Raw genomic sequence first — 14,688 nt, 5'->3', positions numbered from 1 at the left:
TGCAGAGAACAGAACCTACAGATGGCATCTTTGTGCTCTATAAAGGCTCTATATGTGTACCATTGTGTTGTTTCCTAACGTTGTGCAGCAAGTTAAATAATTACTATTTTGTATGAAAGTTCTAATATAAAAGAGTAAGAATAAGTGTGATCATTTCTGGCAATTTTTTATTTAATTAGAATAAAAAGACACGTAAAATATAAGTTATAATGTGTCTTCCAAGTATATCTGGCATTCCAGATAAACATTGGCAACCACCTTTTGTTGCTTTTGAAACCACGTAAGTATTTTGCATCTTTTAAGACCTAAATAATTGTCATTGTTAAATATTTTCAATTATAATTTTTAGAATGGGCGAAATAACCTTTGAATTATACTGGAAACACGCTCCTATTACATGCAGAAACTTTGCTGAGCTCACGCGGCGTGGATATTATAATGGTACAAAGTTTCACAGGATCATCCGTGACTTTATGATTCAAGGTAATGCAATAGAAATGTACAACAGTATGCACACATTATTCAACAACATAATATTTTATCATAATTGTCTCATTTAGGTGGAGATCCTACTGGAACAGGAAAAGGTGGAATGTCAATATATGGAGAAGCTTTTGATGATGAAATCCATGATGATTTAAAACACACAGGTCATTTAAATCATTTTGTACTAATGAGCATTTGTCATAAAAATAGTATTGTTTCAATGCATAGTGCAAAAGAATAGTATAAGATATTATGCCAATAAATTAAATGTTTGCAATGTTGGTAAATTGACAGCAAATTTGAGCAAATTTAAAATTTGTTCTTAATCTGCCAACAGCCAACATTTGACTGGGATAATAATAATAATATCATGATATTGAAATATATGTAGGTGCTGGAATATTATCAATGGCAAATTCTGGACCAGATTCAAATGGGTCACAATTTTTTGTAACGCTTGCACCTACTCAGTGGCTTGATGGTAAACATACTATATTTGGTAAGTTCTAACAAATTAATTGTATATCTTTATGTTATATTCATCATAACTTTGGCAAGTATGTAACTATTTAAAAATACTTTTGTATTTATTTAACAGGTAGAGTTCATTCTGGCATGACAATAGTGAAGAGAATTGGTCTAGTTGAAACGGATAAAAATGATCGACCGGTAGATGACGTTAAAATTGTGAAAGGCTCTATGAAGAATGCATAAATTCTTATGGAAAAAAATATTTTACAAAGATTGAATACAAAATGAATCATACTTTCTGAATTTTAAGATATAAGATATTGTACTAAATAAAAATTACATTTTATATGCATATAATCTCTATTTTTCTATTATTTCTGTATTGTATACTTTATGATTGATGATAATAAATAATATCAGATATAAAGCAAAAAAATGTTTGCTAGTATAATAGTATTTATAATATTTTTATAAAGTTGTTATTAATCCCGAGTTATCTTAAGTAAAATACTTTGTATATTTTATGAAATAAATCGTTTTATAATTGATTATAATTTTATGGGGATGCTGGAGTTACCGGCCGGACATTATATTTTTTCGAACAAGAATATCTTTTTATTGGTTGCATAGAATTGTAAATCCTTTTGCAGGAGTAAAGTGTACACAAAAACGGAATTCGGGCTGCTCGACTTTATTTGGAAAAAAAAGAATTAATAACAAAATTTGTTTCTATTCATTAATTTCTGTTCTGCTCTTAGGATAACATATTGTATAGAGCTATCTATTTTCGTTTTTTATAAAAGTTTAACAGTTTTAAGACGCTGAATAAGAGCAGCCCGAATTGCGGACTGCAGAATAGAATGTTATGGAACCATTAAAATTGGGCTGAAAAGTCTAATGTAAAAAATATTCTTGTCCGACTATTTTTACATACGTGTGCGTCCAATATCGGTATAACAGATGAAAAAATAACAGAAGATTAGTTCCAAGATAATATCAGAGAGGCGCTATACAATAATATGCGAATATATACACGCACCACACATACGCATACACAATACATTCATACTTATAGCGTTTTCGATTATACAGGATTTGAACGACCCAGGGTTGATCAATCACTATTTTACTATAAATGCAAGTCTTTCATTGGTGGAGAGGTTGCAATGACGTCATTAACCAACCCTGGGTCGTTCAAATCCTGTATAATCGAAAACGCTATTAGATTATTGGCCGGTTTATGCTTCGGTCTTAATCTTAATCTTAAGAGTTGATAACGTAGAATGCCATAAAGGCGTTTATACTTCCCTAGTCTTAATCTTATAGCGTTTTCGATTATACAGGATTTGAACGACCCAGGGTTGGTTAATGACGTCATTGCAACCTCTCCACCAATGAAAGACTTGCATTTATAGTAAAATAGTGATTGATCAACCCTGGGTCGTTCAAATCCTGTATAATCGAAAACGCTATTAGTCTTAATCTTAATCTTGGAAAGATCCCATCTTTTAACTTTAGTCCCTAATGTCCTAAGGCCGGGCCAATGAGGTAAGTTTGACGTCCGACGCAGCACGAAACCGCGCGAAATAATGGTTTTCGATTTTTGTAAAATACGAAAATGAGTGATGCTGATTTAATTGAATGTGTCCAACAATTCGATGTTGTTTGGAATAAAAAAAATCCAAATTATAAAAATAAATTAGTGGTTAGGTTTTGTTACATTTGCACATGCGTAGTCCGAATTTCCAGGGAAGCATAAACGAGTCCTTAAGATTAAGTTAAGACTAATAGCGTTTTCGATTATACAGGATTTGAACGACCCAGGGTTGGTTAATGACGTCATTGCAACCTCTCCACCAATGAAAGACTTGCATTTATAGTAAAATAGTGATTGATCAACCCTGGGTCGTTCAAATCCTGTATAATCGAAAACGCTATAAGACTAATAGCGTTTTCGATTATACAGGATTTGAACGACCCAGGGTTGGTTAATGACGTCATTGCAACCTCTCCACCAATGAAAGACTTGCATTTATAGTAAAATAGTGATTGATCAACCCTGGGTCGTTCAAATCCTGTATAATCGAAAACGCTATAAGATTAAGATTAAGATCGAAGCATAAACCAGCCATTATGCCGATAATATCACTCTAATTTTTAGTTCCATCGAAATGATGGCGCTTTCGCGTCGGAGTTCGTCAGGCACTCCAGCATCCTCTTATAACCTATTATATATTTGATTGAATTTTTGAATCAATCATGTAACTCCCTCTACACGTAAAACTTTTAGACGCATCAATACATCTGCAGTTATCTATTGCAGATTTCATATTATCTACACTAAGTATATAGAAAGCACTTACCAGTTCAGCTCTGCTGCATCGATGTTCAACGGCTGGCCGGGGCGTCCAGCGTTGCTGCAATCAGCTACCGAATTCATCTCCAGGCATTTCCAGGGTTGAAAGTTAAACGGAGCACAGCGATTTCCACGAATGCATATTGCGATGAATGCACTACACATTTAACTGTACACTTCACTAGATATTTTATTATATATCTTTTTTTATATAATTTGCTCCAAACTCACAACATATCACGCACAAAGCTCACTTGAAGCTAACAAAAATATAAAATAACTCCGATTTCGGTCACACCTTTGTTCGCGAACCGAAATATCACAATTACACCCGATTAATTGCGACATTTAACGCGCTTTGAAGAACATACGACATTGCTCAAGAACGTACGCGACATTTGTTTAGCGAACTAAAGACGTAAAACGCGGCGGGTGGAATTCCGAAATGCCATTATGTAGTCACTGAATTCAACAAAATCGCAGCACTTCATTCGGATATCCTCGACAAGCCTCCTCGCGAGATATTCACTGATCGACGACTATTTAAGCATTAACAAACGCGCGCCTATACTTTCGACACTCCCGGCAATAATTCGGATGCAAGACTCACTTTGAGTGAGCCAAAATCGCGGATAATACGAAACGGCTTCTCGGAATCCGAACTACTGCCGCGCGATCCATTCCGTTAACTGTCGTATACGAAACCGCTTGCGATTATCGAAATGATCTAAGCACTCAATACAGTATGAGCCAATAACAGTGATCGATATAAGCAGCGTAACCAATTAAAACAATCTAATGGTAAATCAAGCACTATGATTGGCTTACATTGCATCGATCGCACCAATGCTTCGAGAATCGCAAGCAGTTCGATATACATTTGAATCAACCACTGTGATTGGTTCATTGCATCAGTGCATCGATAGATGAACGTTGGTGAGCTGGGTCGCGAACTGGTACGTGGTAATTCGTATTTGTGAGATATACGTCTTATATTTTTTCCGATTTCAACCCTCTCGAAGTGAATTTCGTGTGCATTATCGTCGAGAGTGCCGTGCATTTATTAATTCGTGTGTGACCCTTAAATATCCGCCGAATAAATATCGCGAGGAGAGTTGTCGAAGATGTTCAGGTAAAATGTCGCTCTTTCACTCTGTTATGGTACGTCAGAGATAAACACGACGTTTCCGACATGTCAAAAACATATATATTTTTACATGCATATTTTTACGAATGTCACGTTAATCGCCACTAACTGCCATTAATCGCTATTAACCTAACCTAATCATTCTGTGTTATGGTATTCAGTTTTCAATTCGTTCTGTTTTCAATCGTAATCGATGACGAGTTGATTTTTGTGATTAGATCTTATATCTCCGTATGACGCTTTTCGACGACCGATCGCGCGCGAACAATTGTTCGAATTATTGAGTAATATTGTATGTTCGTCATAGTATATCAAGTGTCGCGTGTTGTATCGCAATTGTAATATTTTGAACTCTGATTGCGGAAGACATTGCCATGATTCGTCGTTATCTCTACATTTCCATGGCTCCAAAAGTGCACTTCATGCATGAATTGTTGCTAGTGTTGAGTAAATATTGTATAACAATATACATATTAAATGCACAGTGAGATATATATTTCATAACATTCATCGTAATGTGTTGAGTATTGTATATGATCAACTAAGGCCATTTTTTGGAATTTTGCTAGAGTTCTGCTTCAAGTTTGTCAAAATATATATAGCTAATTGCAGCGACGTTGGATGCGACGGCCGGCATCATCAAACATCGATGCAACTGCACTACTAACATAAATATTTTTGGTACATTATCCACTGCAGTTACTGTTTTATCAATATATTAATGTATCGATAAAGCAGTAGTTGCAGTAGATAATACGTTTGCAACTTTTACGTATAGAGGGAGTTATATGTTTGATTTGTGAATTTCTCAATATCTAGTATTTTATTGATATATCACATAAATTTAAACAAATTTATCATAATTAACAAACAAATTAAACAAATCTGCTAACATTGTTAACATTTTTCTTACCGGGATTTAATAGTTTATGATTATTTGATCAATTTACAATATTACATATTCGTATTATTTCGCAGCAACTTCACGACAGTTTTACGATTATCACTTTGTAGTTCGCAACCATTTCTTGTCCGCTCCGTGTTTATCATGTTTTTATATCTGACAAAAGCGAATCTTGCATGCAAATAAGTATCGGGAGTGCCAAATTCATTGACGGGCAATTCTTTAACTGTATGAATTGGTTAATGCGAATGCGATTGAACGTGTTTTTCACTATTCATCAGTGTCTACGTCGTTTCGGAAACTCCGAAATGATGCAATGTAAAATAGCGTAAATATATTTACTGAAGCCAACGTTTTAATATTCTGTGCTTATATTATACTTTCGTGTTTGTATCATTTTATGGGCAATTTAATTCATGCGCTAGTACGATCGATTGTCGAATCGTCATAATGTGTCATAATCCGTCAAATTTTATCAACTTGTTGTGATAATGTTCCCGCGCGAATCTGCCCGCAAGATGTCGGAAATGTCGGACAGACGCGTATCGCGGCGATGCTACCATCTGACGTGACGTCGGCACGTCAACAACGTTACGGTCCGGACGTGTGTGGAAGTTTCGAAAAGAGGTACGGATTCGAATGCGCGGCCTGCCAACGAGGTAAGTGCCCGTTGTACCGCGTCGTGCGGATTAACAACGCGAGTGAGAGTTAACCTGAAAATGGCCGAATCGCGCGACTCGATTGTGGTGTCAAGTGCGGTGACCGGTGCTGTGTCTGTGCATGGACAGTCAATTCTGCCGGATTCGGTGACCCAGGGGAACGAGGATCCATCCGACCGTCTTGGTAAGTAAACTTCTCTGAAAGCAGCACCGCGCGTGCTCTACTTCGCGAGCAATTTTATTTGAATGCGATTGCCGAGTGCGCGGCCATGCAACAAGTGGCACGGAGCACTCTTGCATGCCGGACAGGTGTGTAACGCGATTCCCCGATGCCTCGGTGCTTTTTTATTAGTCGGCTTAATCAATCATGGTTAGATTTGTATATGAGCAAAAGATGCTGAAAATGTATTTTGTCAGACGTAAAATCAGATTCTGCAAGATGACATTATGACATACACAGCAAGATATAAAATTTGAATAATTTTTTTTTATATAGTTTTGACTGCGACTCACTTGATTTATGAGCATATGTAATAATAATAAATGAATTTATTTGCATACATGTATATTTGAATACATATTGGTTAGAAGGAAAGAGATTAATTTTTGTCAATTATAAATGGCACGTTATAATAAATTTCAATTCATTCAGTGTAAAGCATTAATTTTACTTTGGTGCCAAAATCATATTTTTTGTTTTTTTAACTTTTATATTTTTTGTAATATTTTAAAATTATAATTTGATTAATTCAAAAACAAATCAATGAGTTTTGAAACATTTTTGTGAAAAGTTATCTGATGTAATTAATAGTCATATCTTATAATAGAAGAGTGGTTTAATCTACTTTTTTATTCATTTAAGAAAATTTATATTTACTTTTCTCAACTATAAAATTAATTTCATTAAAAAGGTGAATTAAATCGTCATTGTACTCAACTTCTTAATTAAGCGAATGCACATTTATTAGAAGACATTTCAACTCGTAATTTTAATGATATTGCATTATCCATTTGCAAAATGTATTAAATGATTTACAAATATTATTGAACAATATTTAATTGCTTTTTGCGTTTTAACTTTTACATTCTACATTTTTAAAAGAGTCTGGAATAAAGTGTGATACTTTCCTGTTAAATTATTGCTTGATAGGATGACAGGAGATTGGGAAACGTCTATCTAAATCAACCTACAACATTATCGGTGTACGCAATGATTAATCATGATCGATATAGTACCGTTATCTCAAAAATCAGTAACGCACCGTTTCTCGGAAAATCTATACGATATCTATATAATGGATATTTTTCTTTTACTTAATTTTCAATTTTAAATAATTGAAACAAATTAAAAATAACTAAGTGTATATTATTTTATATTTGTTTTATATTTTTGATTCATAAAATTAGACTAAAACTATAATTCCGAATTGTTTTTTTATATGTATTTGTGGTATAATTTTTATGTATTATTTATTTTATATTTTATATAGAAAAATTAAATTCTGTATGTTTAATCTTCTTTTCTTTACTGAATTATGCAGTCCGCGAAATATTCTAACCGTTCTTGTCCGATGTCACAGACAAGTGAATCAGACGGGAAAGATGTACGTTCCACTGTAAAAAATGTAACGAGTTTCTCTCGACGTTTTGTTGCACTTTTTGCGCCATCGTCTTCCTTTATTTTGACATTGGTATTTTTGCACTTTCTCAAGCGTTATCGCGTGGCGATTATCGCAAACTCTGATTGTGTACTGAAATTTATATTTTTATTGCAAATTTTGATAACATGGTTTATAAAATATTGGCTATTGTTTACATTATAGTAAAGGAAGATTTTTGTACATGTAAATTTCAAGCAATTACCGTCATTGGATAGAATTTGCAAAGAAAGTTTATTGACATTTGAAGATTTTATATTTAGTTGATTAAAATTATAAGCATATTAATTATTGTATACTGATTTTTTGTAAATATATGTTTACATATTACAAGGATTATGTGGCAGTTGATATTATCATGATTGCAGTTGCCAACCGATATGATGGTAACACATATTATATGAAATATCAGACACAAAATATTCTTGTGTTCAAAAATTTTAATTATGAAGAATACAATAATATTGCAAATATAAATGTTTAAAGAGTTTTAGTATTAAGATTGTTCATATTCTCTTACTTTTATAATACGTGCAATTCTTCACAGAGGACGCTGTGTAAAATTAATTTTTCAGAAAAATCACACTAAATAAGATCGTTCTACCTGAAGTTCTGAACATTAACAAAGTTGAATTGATGTATAAATTTTGCATTATACTTGAAATATAATAATAATTACATAAATATTTACATAATTTTAATTAAGCTTGTAAGAGCCATATTTTAAATTTATATGTAAATTTCTATATTTTATAGCTACATTAATTACCATATCAAATAAACCATCGTTAAAGATCTTATTTGTGAATGCATATAATTTCTTTTGCGCGCTAAATTATTGTTTAACCTGTAAGATATGTTTTTTATTAGATTTATTCCAAAGTTGTAAACTTACTTAAAAAAATATTAATTTTTTTATATTTTCTGATAATATAATTATTCGAATTTTTTAATTTTTGAATATACAGGTAATATTTGTGATTTTTTTTTTAGCTGAACAGGATACAAAGACTTTTGTAACGAAGACTGCAAATAACGAGCAAACCAAGATGCAAAGTAACGGCGATACCGGTGAGTGTTAATATATTGCAGTAATATTATTGTTTAATCAATAGCATGATTCCGCTTTCCTTACTGAACTATCCGATGATTTGTGATAAAAATGTCTGATAATAAATCTTCGAACATATCTCTAATTAAATCTTTAATTCCGCGTTTATTACTCATCGGTTATATGAATAGTATATACATTGATACTTGGAGAGTAATTTTTGGATATATGTTTAAAACCCGTCAATCTTACATTTATTAATAAAAATTATGATAGGTTGCGAGAATAATTGTAAGAAATGAATCTCGAAGATATTCAATCAAGATTTTCGATTTTGCGTTCAGCGAGAACGAATTATTGATTTACAAGAAGGATATCCGAGGAAAAACCTTTGAAGAAATTCCTAATAAAATCTTTCATCTTGCGCGTTTTTCTTAATGGTTCAGTGGATCATGAAAAGAATATTCGAAAGGACGAACAGTCAAATATTCGCGCGGTAAATTGGATTGTTCAATAAGGAACGTGAAATTAGAGATTTTATTGAAGTTTTCTTCAAATATCTGCCCTCGAATCTGCCGGAAATTCCGGAAATAGAACAAAAGAGCTCGCTAATGACGAAATACCTATTTCGCTGAATTCGGCGAGCGGGAAGAATGGAGTTTGGAGAATGTCCGTAATTTATTGGTAGCTTTTGTCAACACGCGAAAGGACTAAGGGGAGAACCTACCACTGCGCGATTTAAGTTCGTTCACAGTCGATATTATTATTCCTGCGAAATCCAGCTGTCGCTCGCGCCTTTTTTTTTTTCTCGGCATCCGCAGATCCCATTATAAATTCAAGACGCTCCCGTATTCCATCCTTCGGAATCTCGAAAGGTCCGTGAAGGGTAAGGTGAGGGACACGAATCTGATTTTAGGAACTTCGGGACTACGATAGTCGATAAGTAATGTCGGGGACGAGAAACGCGGGGGCGACGAAACGCTCGTAAATTATGTCGGCGCGCACCGATTACTCCTCCATTCTGAAAGGACGACCTTGACCTTGATCTGTCTCTCGCAGACATCCGAAAAGTTCGTACCGTAACGTAACGTGTGAGGGACGACGTGTTTCAGTTCACCTGTAATCGACGCGGTTGCGGTGGAGTAGATTCGCGTGTTGCACGCGATCCTGTACGAATAGGAAGTATCGAGCTCGCACGTTGCGCTGATAAGAGGATTATGCGATATTCCGTATGAGAGGACATGTCTCGGTTGACAGATGAACCGGTATAGTTGATTGGATTTCTCGACACTTGAAATCCTGTCTTACGATCGTAATACCAATGTAATACGAGTGTCTTTATTTAGGAATAATTAGTATTAATTTTCTGCGATTTGTTTTTATTGCTCGTGGTATTTTGTACTATTTTGGAGCGAACTAAAGTATTAAAACAAAGCATTAGAAATATTTTATTTTATTAATATTACTTTTTTGAAATTAGAATAAAAAATACATTTTAATGTAAAAATATTGAAATCAGATGTTTGAAATTTTTCTGACTCTTATTAAAAATAGTCTTTTATTTTCGATATAATTTTTTTATCGTATTTTTCTTTTATTAACGAAAACTCTTATTAGGTAAAATTTGAAAAAATTTTGTCTTACCTAGCATAAAATATTCAAATTCTACCCATAATATTAATATTGATACGTAACCGCAAACTGCATGATTCCGCAGTGAGAGAAAATGCATGCGCAATGTCGATGGAGCAAATTTTTTCTCGCGATGGAGAAACGTAGTTACAAAACTATGTTTGGGACACGCTCACAGTTAACGATTGCATACACGACGGCTGATATGCGTATTTCGAAGCCCAGTAGCTCGAGCTTAAGCTTGCGCCGTTTGGCCGCCCTCGCTCTCGCTTTCTCCACTTGGCGGGGTCGGCGCGCTATCTCTTTCCGGAACCCTCTCTCGCTTCTGCATGAAACCTCCCGCTTTCTCCCGCCGGGTTGCTCCCTGGGTTCTCTCTCATCCCCAGTGCGCGCATCGAACCCGTCCTGGACGAAAGTCCTTCCCGCTCCGTCGCACGTAGGACGCACGTTTCCTCATCCCGTCGCTCGACACTCCTGACGTTGTTCCACTCGAGTCGCGATCGTTCTTGCGATCTACTCGCGATCGTTTTACTTCCGACTTCCGCGAATATCGCGCGGCAGAACGTCACTCACGATCGTTCGAGCGATCGTTTGGTGTGGATTTAGACGGAGATTTGGTGCGTGTTTAATGGTGTTGTTCGTGAAGCAAGGAAGCGTTTGTGATCGATAAGGTCGATTAAAGGAAGCGAGAGACTAATATTCTCGCAAATAATGCATCGAATAGCATGATGACAATGACGATAGATCGACGACAGTCACGCTCTATCATCGCTTGAGGTTATAGTTGGTAAATATACAGTCGTCTTTCTCTTAACTGGGGGATCGCTGATAATGGATCGATGTGTAGAACATGTGTAAAACGATGTGTATATAGAACAAGTCTCGAAAGTCGAAGCGTCAATGAGATTAAAAGTCATTAATTTCGAAACACGAGAATATATATTAGAAATGTTACTGATAAAGCTTAAAAAAAATACACAAGAATTGAATGTGCTTTTTACGTTCAGATATCATTCTTAATGTGTATATTTTTTCATAGAACAATAGAATGTATTTTTGGTCATTTTTATTAAATAATATTTTAGAACACACGTTGCTATGCCAAATTGTGATGTTTGATAATGCTGTATTAGCTTATTTTTGCATATATTTTTTATTATGTTGATTGATTCTTAAGCGTTGAGGCATTTACCAATTAAAAAGAACAATAAGTGAATAAAGTTCAATACATTATAAGCTTATTAACTGCGAATTGTTTTTGTATGATCGACTAAATGGCGGAAACGTAGACAGAAAGCAATTGGTACTGCGGCAATAAATTGGAGTAGTCAACGGCCGTGCTAGAGATATCGAAGAAAGACGGGGCGAAGCTGCGAAGTGAAATTAAACGTAGAGAACAATCAGAGATCGCTATTAGCATCGGATTTTCGATTTGTCTGGAGGAGGTTGGCTTCTGTTCGCCAACAAAGGCGCGGTTCAATTTCTCGTTGGACCCTTCCAGCTCGCGAACTATCGATCAACCTCGCGGGCTTCAATGTATAAATAGCGCCGTATTAATTTACACGTATAGAAACCGTCGACCGTCGACCGCGTCGCAGACAGAGACGGTTTTTATTTGATGAGCCGGAATAACAGATATCAATTCGGATATTTTCACACGATGGCGCATCCTCTTTTTCCGTCGTGATATTAAAATCGTTCGCATTGATTCATTAAAAATTTCGTTATTATACGTGAGAAGCAAATTTGTTTACTGTTAAATTGAAGATTAATGAACGCGATTTTTAGATAATTTTACTTAAGATAACTTTAGATTAATGTATTAAATTGTTGTATTTGCGATATATTTTTTTCAAATTGTTGGCAAATTAGTAATCAAGATTTTTGTTTGATTATTTTGCTTTTGATTATTGATATTGCAAATTTTATTTAATAATACCCTGGTAGAAATTCACTCTAGGCCTTATTATGGCCCCGACTAGCTCGCCAGTCATCAACTCGGGCGTGATACTGGCAAATTAGTCGGGGCCACATACGAAATCGTCATAAATGGCTGTGCTAGCGCCACAGATTCACCGCAATACTGGGGCGACTGGGGCTGTGGATTGGCACTATCTAGGCTGCCACTTAGACCGTGTTTGTTCTAAACGGACCCTTACTAAATTTATCATGGCCCTAGGTAGGTTTATGAAAGGTAGAGCCATGGTAATTTTAATAAGGTTCCGATTAAAATTACATTATACGTGTGTACATGTGCGCGTGTATATTTATGTGGGTGTGTTAGTGTATGTACACACACGCACGCACACATATACATACACGAATACATACACACATATCAATTAATATATAAAATATCTAAAAAAAATTTGTATATGTTTATTTTATTTGTTTACTGCAATTATTTATAAGCTTAATGCGTTACATAAAATGTGTTGTTTATTTCTATATACGAAATACAATTAAATAATATTATATATATATTTGAAAAAATATGTTGAAAAAATGAAATTATAAAACTACAGAAGTAAAAAAAAAAAAAATAGGCATATTTAAACTCAAAATAAATTTTCAACATTATTCGATTCATCAGAATAAATAGACCCAGATTCTTGTGACTGATTATCTGATGATACTTGATTAATAATTGTTGCTGATTTTGTCCGTGACTTTCGGTAACCTTCCCAATCCTTAGCATTGGTAAGGACGACACTGATGGCCTTGATTAAAAGAGCATGAGTTACTGTTTCCCCAGTCAAAGTTTGTTTCAAATAAACTTCTAGAAAAAAATATCGATGCAATTAAATAGAGTTTAATAAGTTAAAATTTAATAATTAATTAAATAAATTATATATGTATACAGGTGTCCGGTAACTTGCAGACCAACGCTCGTGAATAGATAAAGCACAATAAACTGAACAAAAAAGTTCTTTACCATTTTGCGCGAATCGCGCGCTTATTCGTCAATCTTTTTAATTAATATTTCAATAATTATTGTAAGAATTCAAAAATGATAAAAAACTTTTCTGTTCAGTTTATTGTGCTCTATCTGTTCACGAGAATTGGTCCGCGAGTTATTGGACACCCTGTATGTCAATACCTTCTATACATGAGTAAAATTCTGTGCTCTTGAAAACGTATTTGTGTGGAATATTTTTTACCGCTGTGTACATTATTGCAACATTTCTTGCAATACAATGTTTTATAATATGCAATATATTTCGGCTTAAAGATCTGCTGAAATCGAGATAACGATGAATGAATTCACACTAAAACAGAATTATTTATAAATTATAGGATAAACATCAAACAGATATAGATGCTGTTGTATGCTAGTATGTATGTGTATATGCGTTTGTAGTACTCACAAAACTTTGTTTTAAATTACGGTCAGTATTCAACTGAGTATTAAATGCGTTGAATTGATCATTTGTTTCTAGTGGAAATTTAATATTATATGTTTTCAAAAATCCAGTTGACTCTGCTATATAATAATTATCATCAGTGGTTTTCGTTGCTTCATTATACATGACTATAGCTTTTAAATTCCGAATTTCATATCTGATTTGTTCTAACTTTACAAGTATTAAATCGGCTTCTGAAATAAATAACAATATTTATAATAATAATAATAATAAATTATATGTAACAATTGCATAAAAATAATTAATTTTGGATGTTCAAACATACTTTCTTCACTAAGTGTGGTAAAGTTGATTGGGTTTTCACATTCTACTCCATGCGAATCTGAAATTTAAGATTTTTATAATAACATTAAAAATACAAATATTTATGTTAAATTTCAAATATTCCAATAGTTACTTTGTGAATTAAGCGTTAAAACAGGAATGTCCTTATCCATTACAACTATCGATTGGCTTTTATCTTTTAAATCCATACTCAAAGTATCCTCACGCTGAAGAATAATCTTCTTATCTGGAAAATAGTAATAATCATGATTTTATATAATTATTAAAATTATTACAAATTATTAAAAATTGCAATAGTTACACAAAAATTTATAGAAATCATTTTATATAAAGTATTAAAAAATAACATAAATTTACAAACCAATGGGTAATTGGGGCATCTGCACTATCCTTGAAGATCCTGTATTTAGACCCTTATTTTGTTTTTTCGTATTTGTTTTTTTAAGACGTTTTAATGTTTTATTTGGCTCTGAAAAAAAAACAAAAAGTAGAACAGATCAATTTTTATTAATTCGAAAGATTGTTGGATAATAATTTTGATATTTATTTCTTATTATATAGTTATCATGCGTTATAATTGTAATTTACCTGAGACTGAGTTAAAAGAATTTGAG

The 14,688-nt window shown here is 33.7% G+C and overlaps 2 protein-coding genes and 1 long non-coding RNA gene across 4 annotated transcripts in view; 2 read left to right on the top strand and 1 right to left on the bottom strand.

Annotated features, from left to right (window-relative positions):
• The first annotated feature begins 26 nt into the window (after positions 1 to 26).
• Positions 27 to 1,393, top strand: Cypl (peptidyl-prolyl cis-trans isomerase-like 1 Cypl). Its single transcript, XM_012362773.2, has 5 exons — positions 27 to 280; positions 350 to 483; positions 561 to 650; positions 878 to 985; positions 1,085 to 1,393. The coding sequence occupies exons 1-5, from the start codon at positions 210 to 212 to the stop codon at positions 1,198 to 1,200; spliced, it is 519 nt and encodes a 172-aa protein (XP_012218196.1). The 5' UTR covers positions 27 to 209; the 3' UTR covers positions 1,201 to 1,393.
• A 2,847-nt stretch (positions 1,394 to 4,240) lies between these two features.
• The window catches only part of LOC105670030 (phosphatase and actin regulator 2), a 324,201-nt gene continuing 313,753 nt past the window's right edge, over positions 4,241 to 14,688 (top strand). Inside the window, exons 1-2 of one of the 2 annotated variants that reach the window (XM_067347498.1) lie at positions 4,241 to 6,207; positions 8,675 to 8,752. In XM_067347498.1, the coding sequence (XP_067203599.1) occupies positions 6,084 to 6,207; positions 8,675 to 8,752 (202 nt within the window). In that variant the 5' untranslated portion in view covers positions 4,241 to 6,083. Of the gene's footprint in view, positions 6,208 to 8,674; positions 8,753 to 10,522; positions 11,152 to 14,688 lie in introns of those variants that run through there. The other variant, XM_067347499.1, reaches the window with a different exon arrangement.
• Positions 12,554 to 13,833, bottom strand: LOC136997135 (uncharacterized). The gene is made up of 3 exons (XR_010887958.1): positions 13,733 to 13,833; positions 13,465 to 13,633; positions 12,554 to 13,143 (listed from the first exon to the last, which is right to left on the bottom strand). It is a non-coding gene; the product is annotated as an uncharacterized lncRNA (long non-coding RNA).

This window comes from Linepithema humile, chromosome 1 (assembly GCF_040581485.1).
Source record: "Linepithema humile isolate Giens D197 chromosome 1, Lhum_UNIL_v1.0, whole genome shotgun sequence".
NCBI classification, from domain to species: domain Eukaryota; kingdom Metazoa; phylum Arthropoda; class Insecta; order Hymenoptera; family Formicidae; genus Linepithema; species Linepithema humile.
This window is presented reverse-complemented; position numbering and strand designations above follow the sequence as displayed.

Excerpts from the sequence above, each read along its gene's own strand:
- Cypl (XM_012362773.2), top strand. The coding sequence starts at position 210 with ATGTGTCTTCCAAGTATATCTGGCATTCCAGATAAACATTGGCAACCA. Across the intron at positions 484-560 it reads CCGTGACTTTATGATTCAAG|GTGGAGATCCTACTGGAACA; the intron begins GTAATGCAATAG and ends TGTCTCATTTAG. Across the intron at positions 651-877 it reads TGATGATTTAAAACACACAG|GTGCTGGAATATTATCAATG; the intron begins GTCATTTAAATC and ends AAATATATGTAG.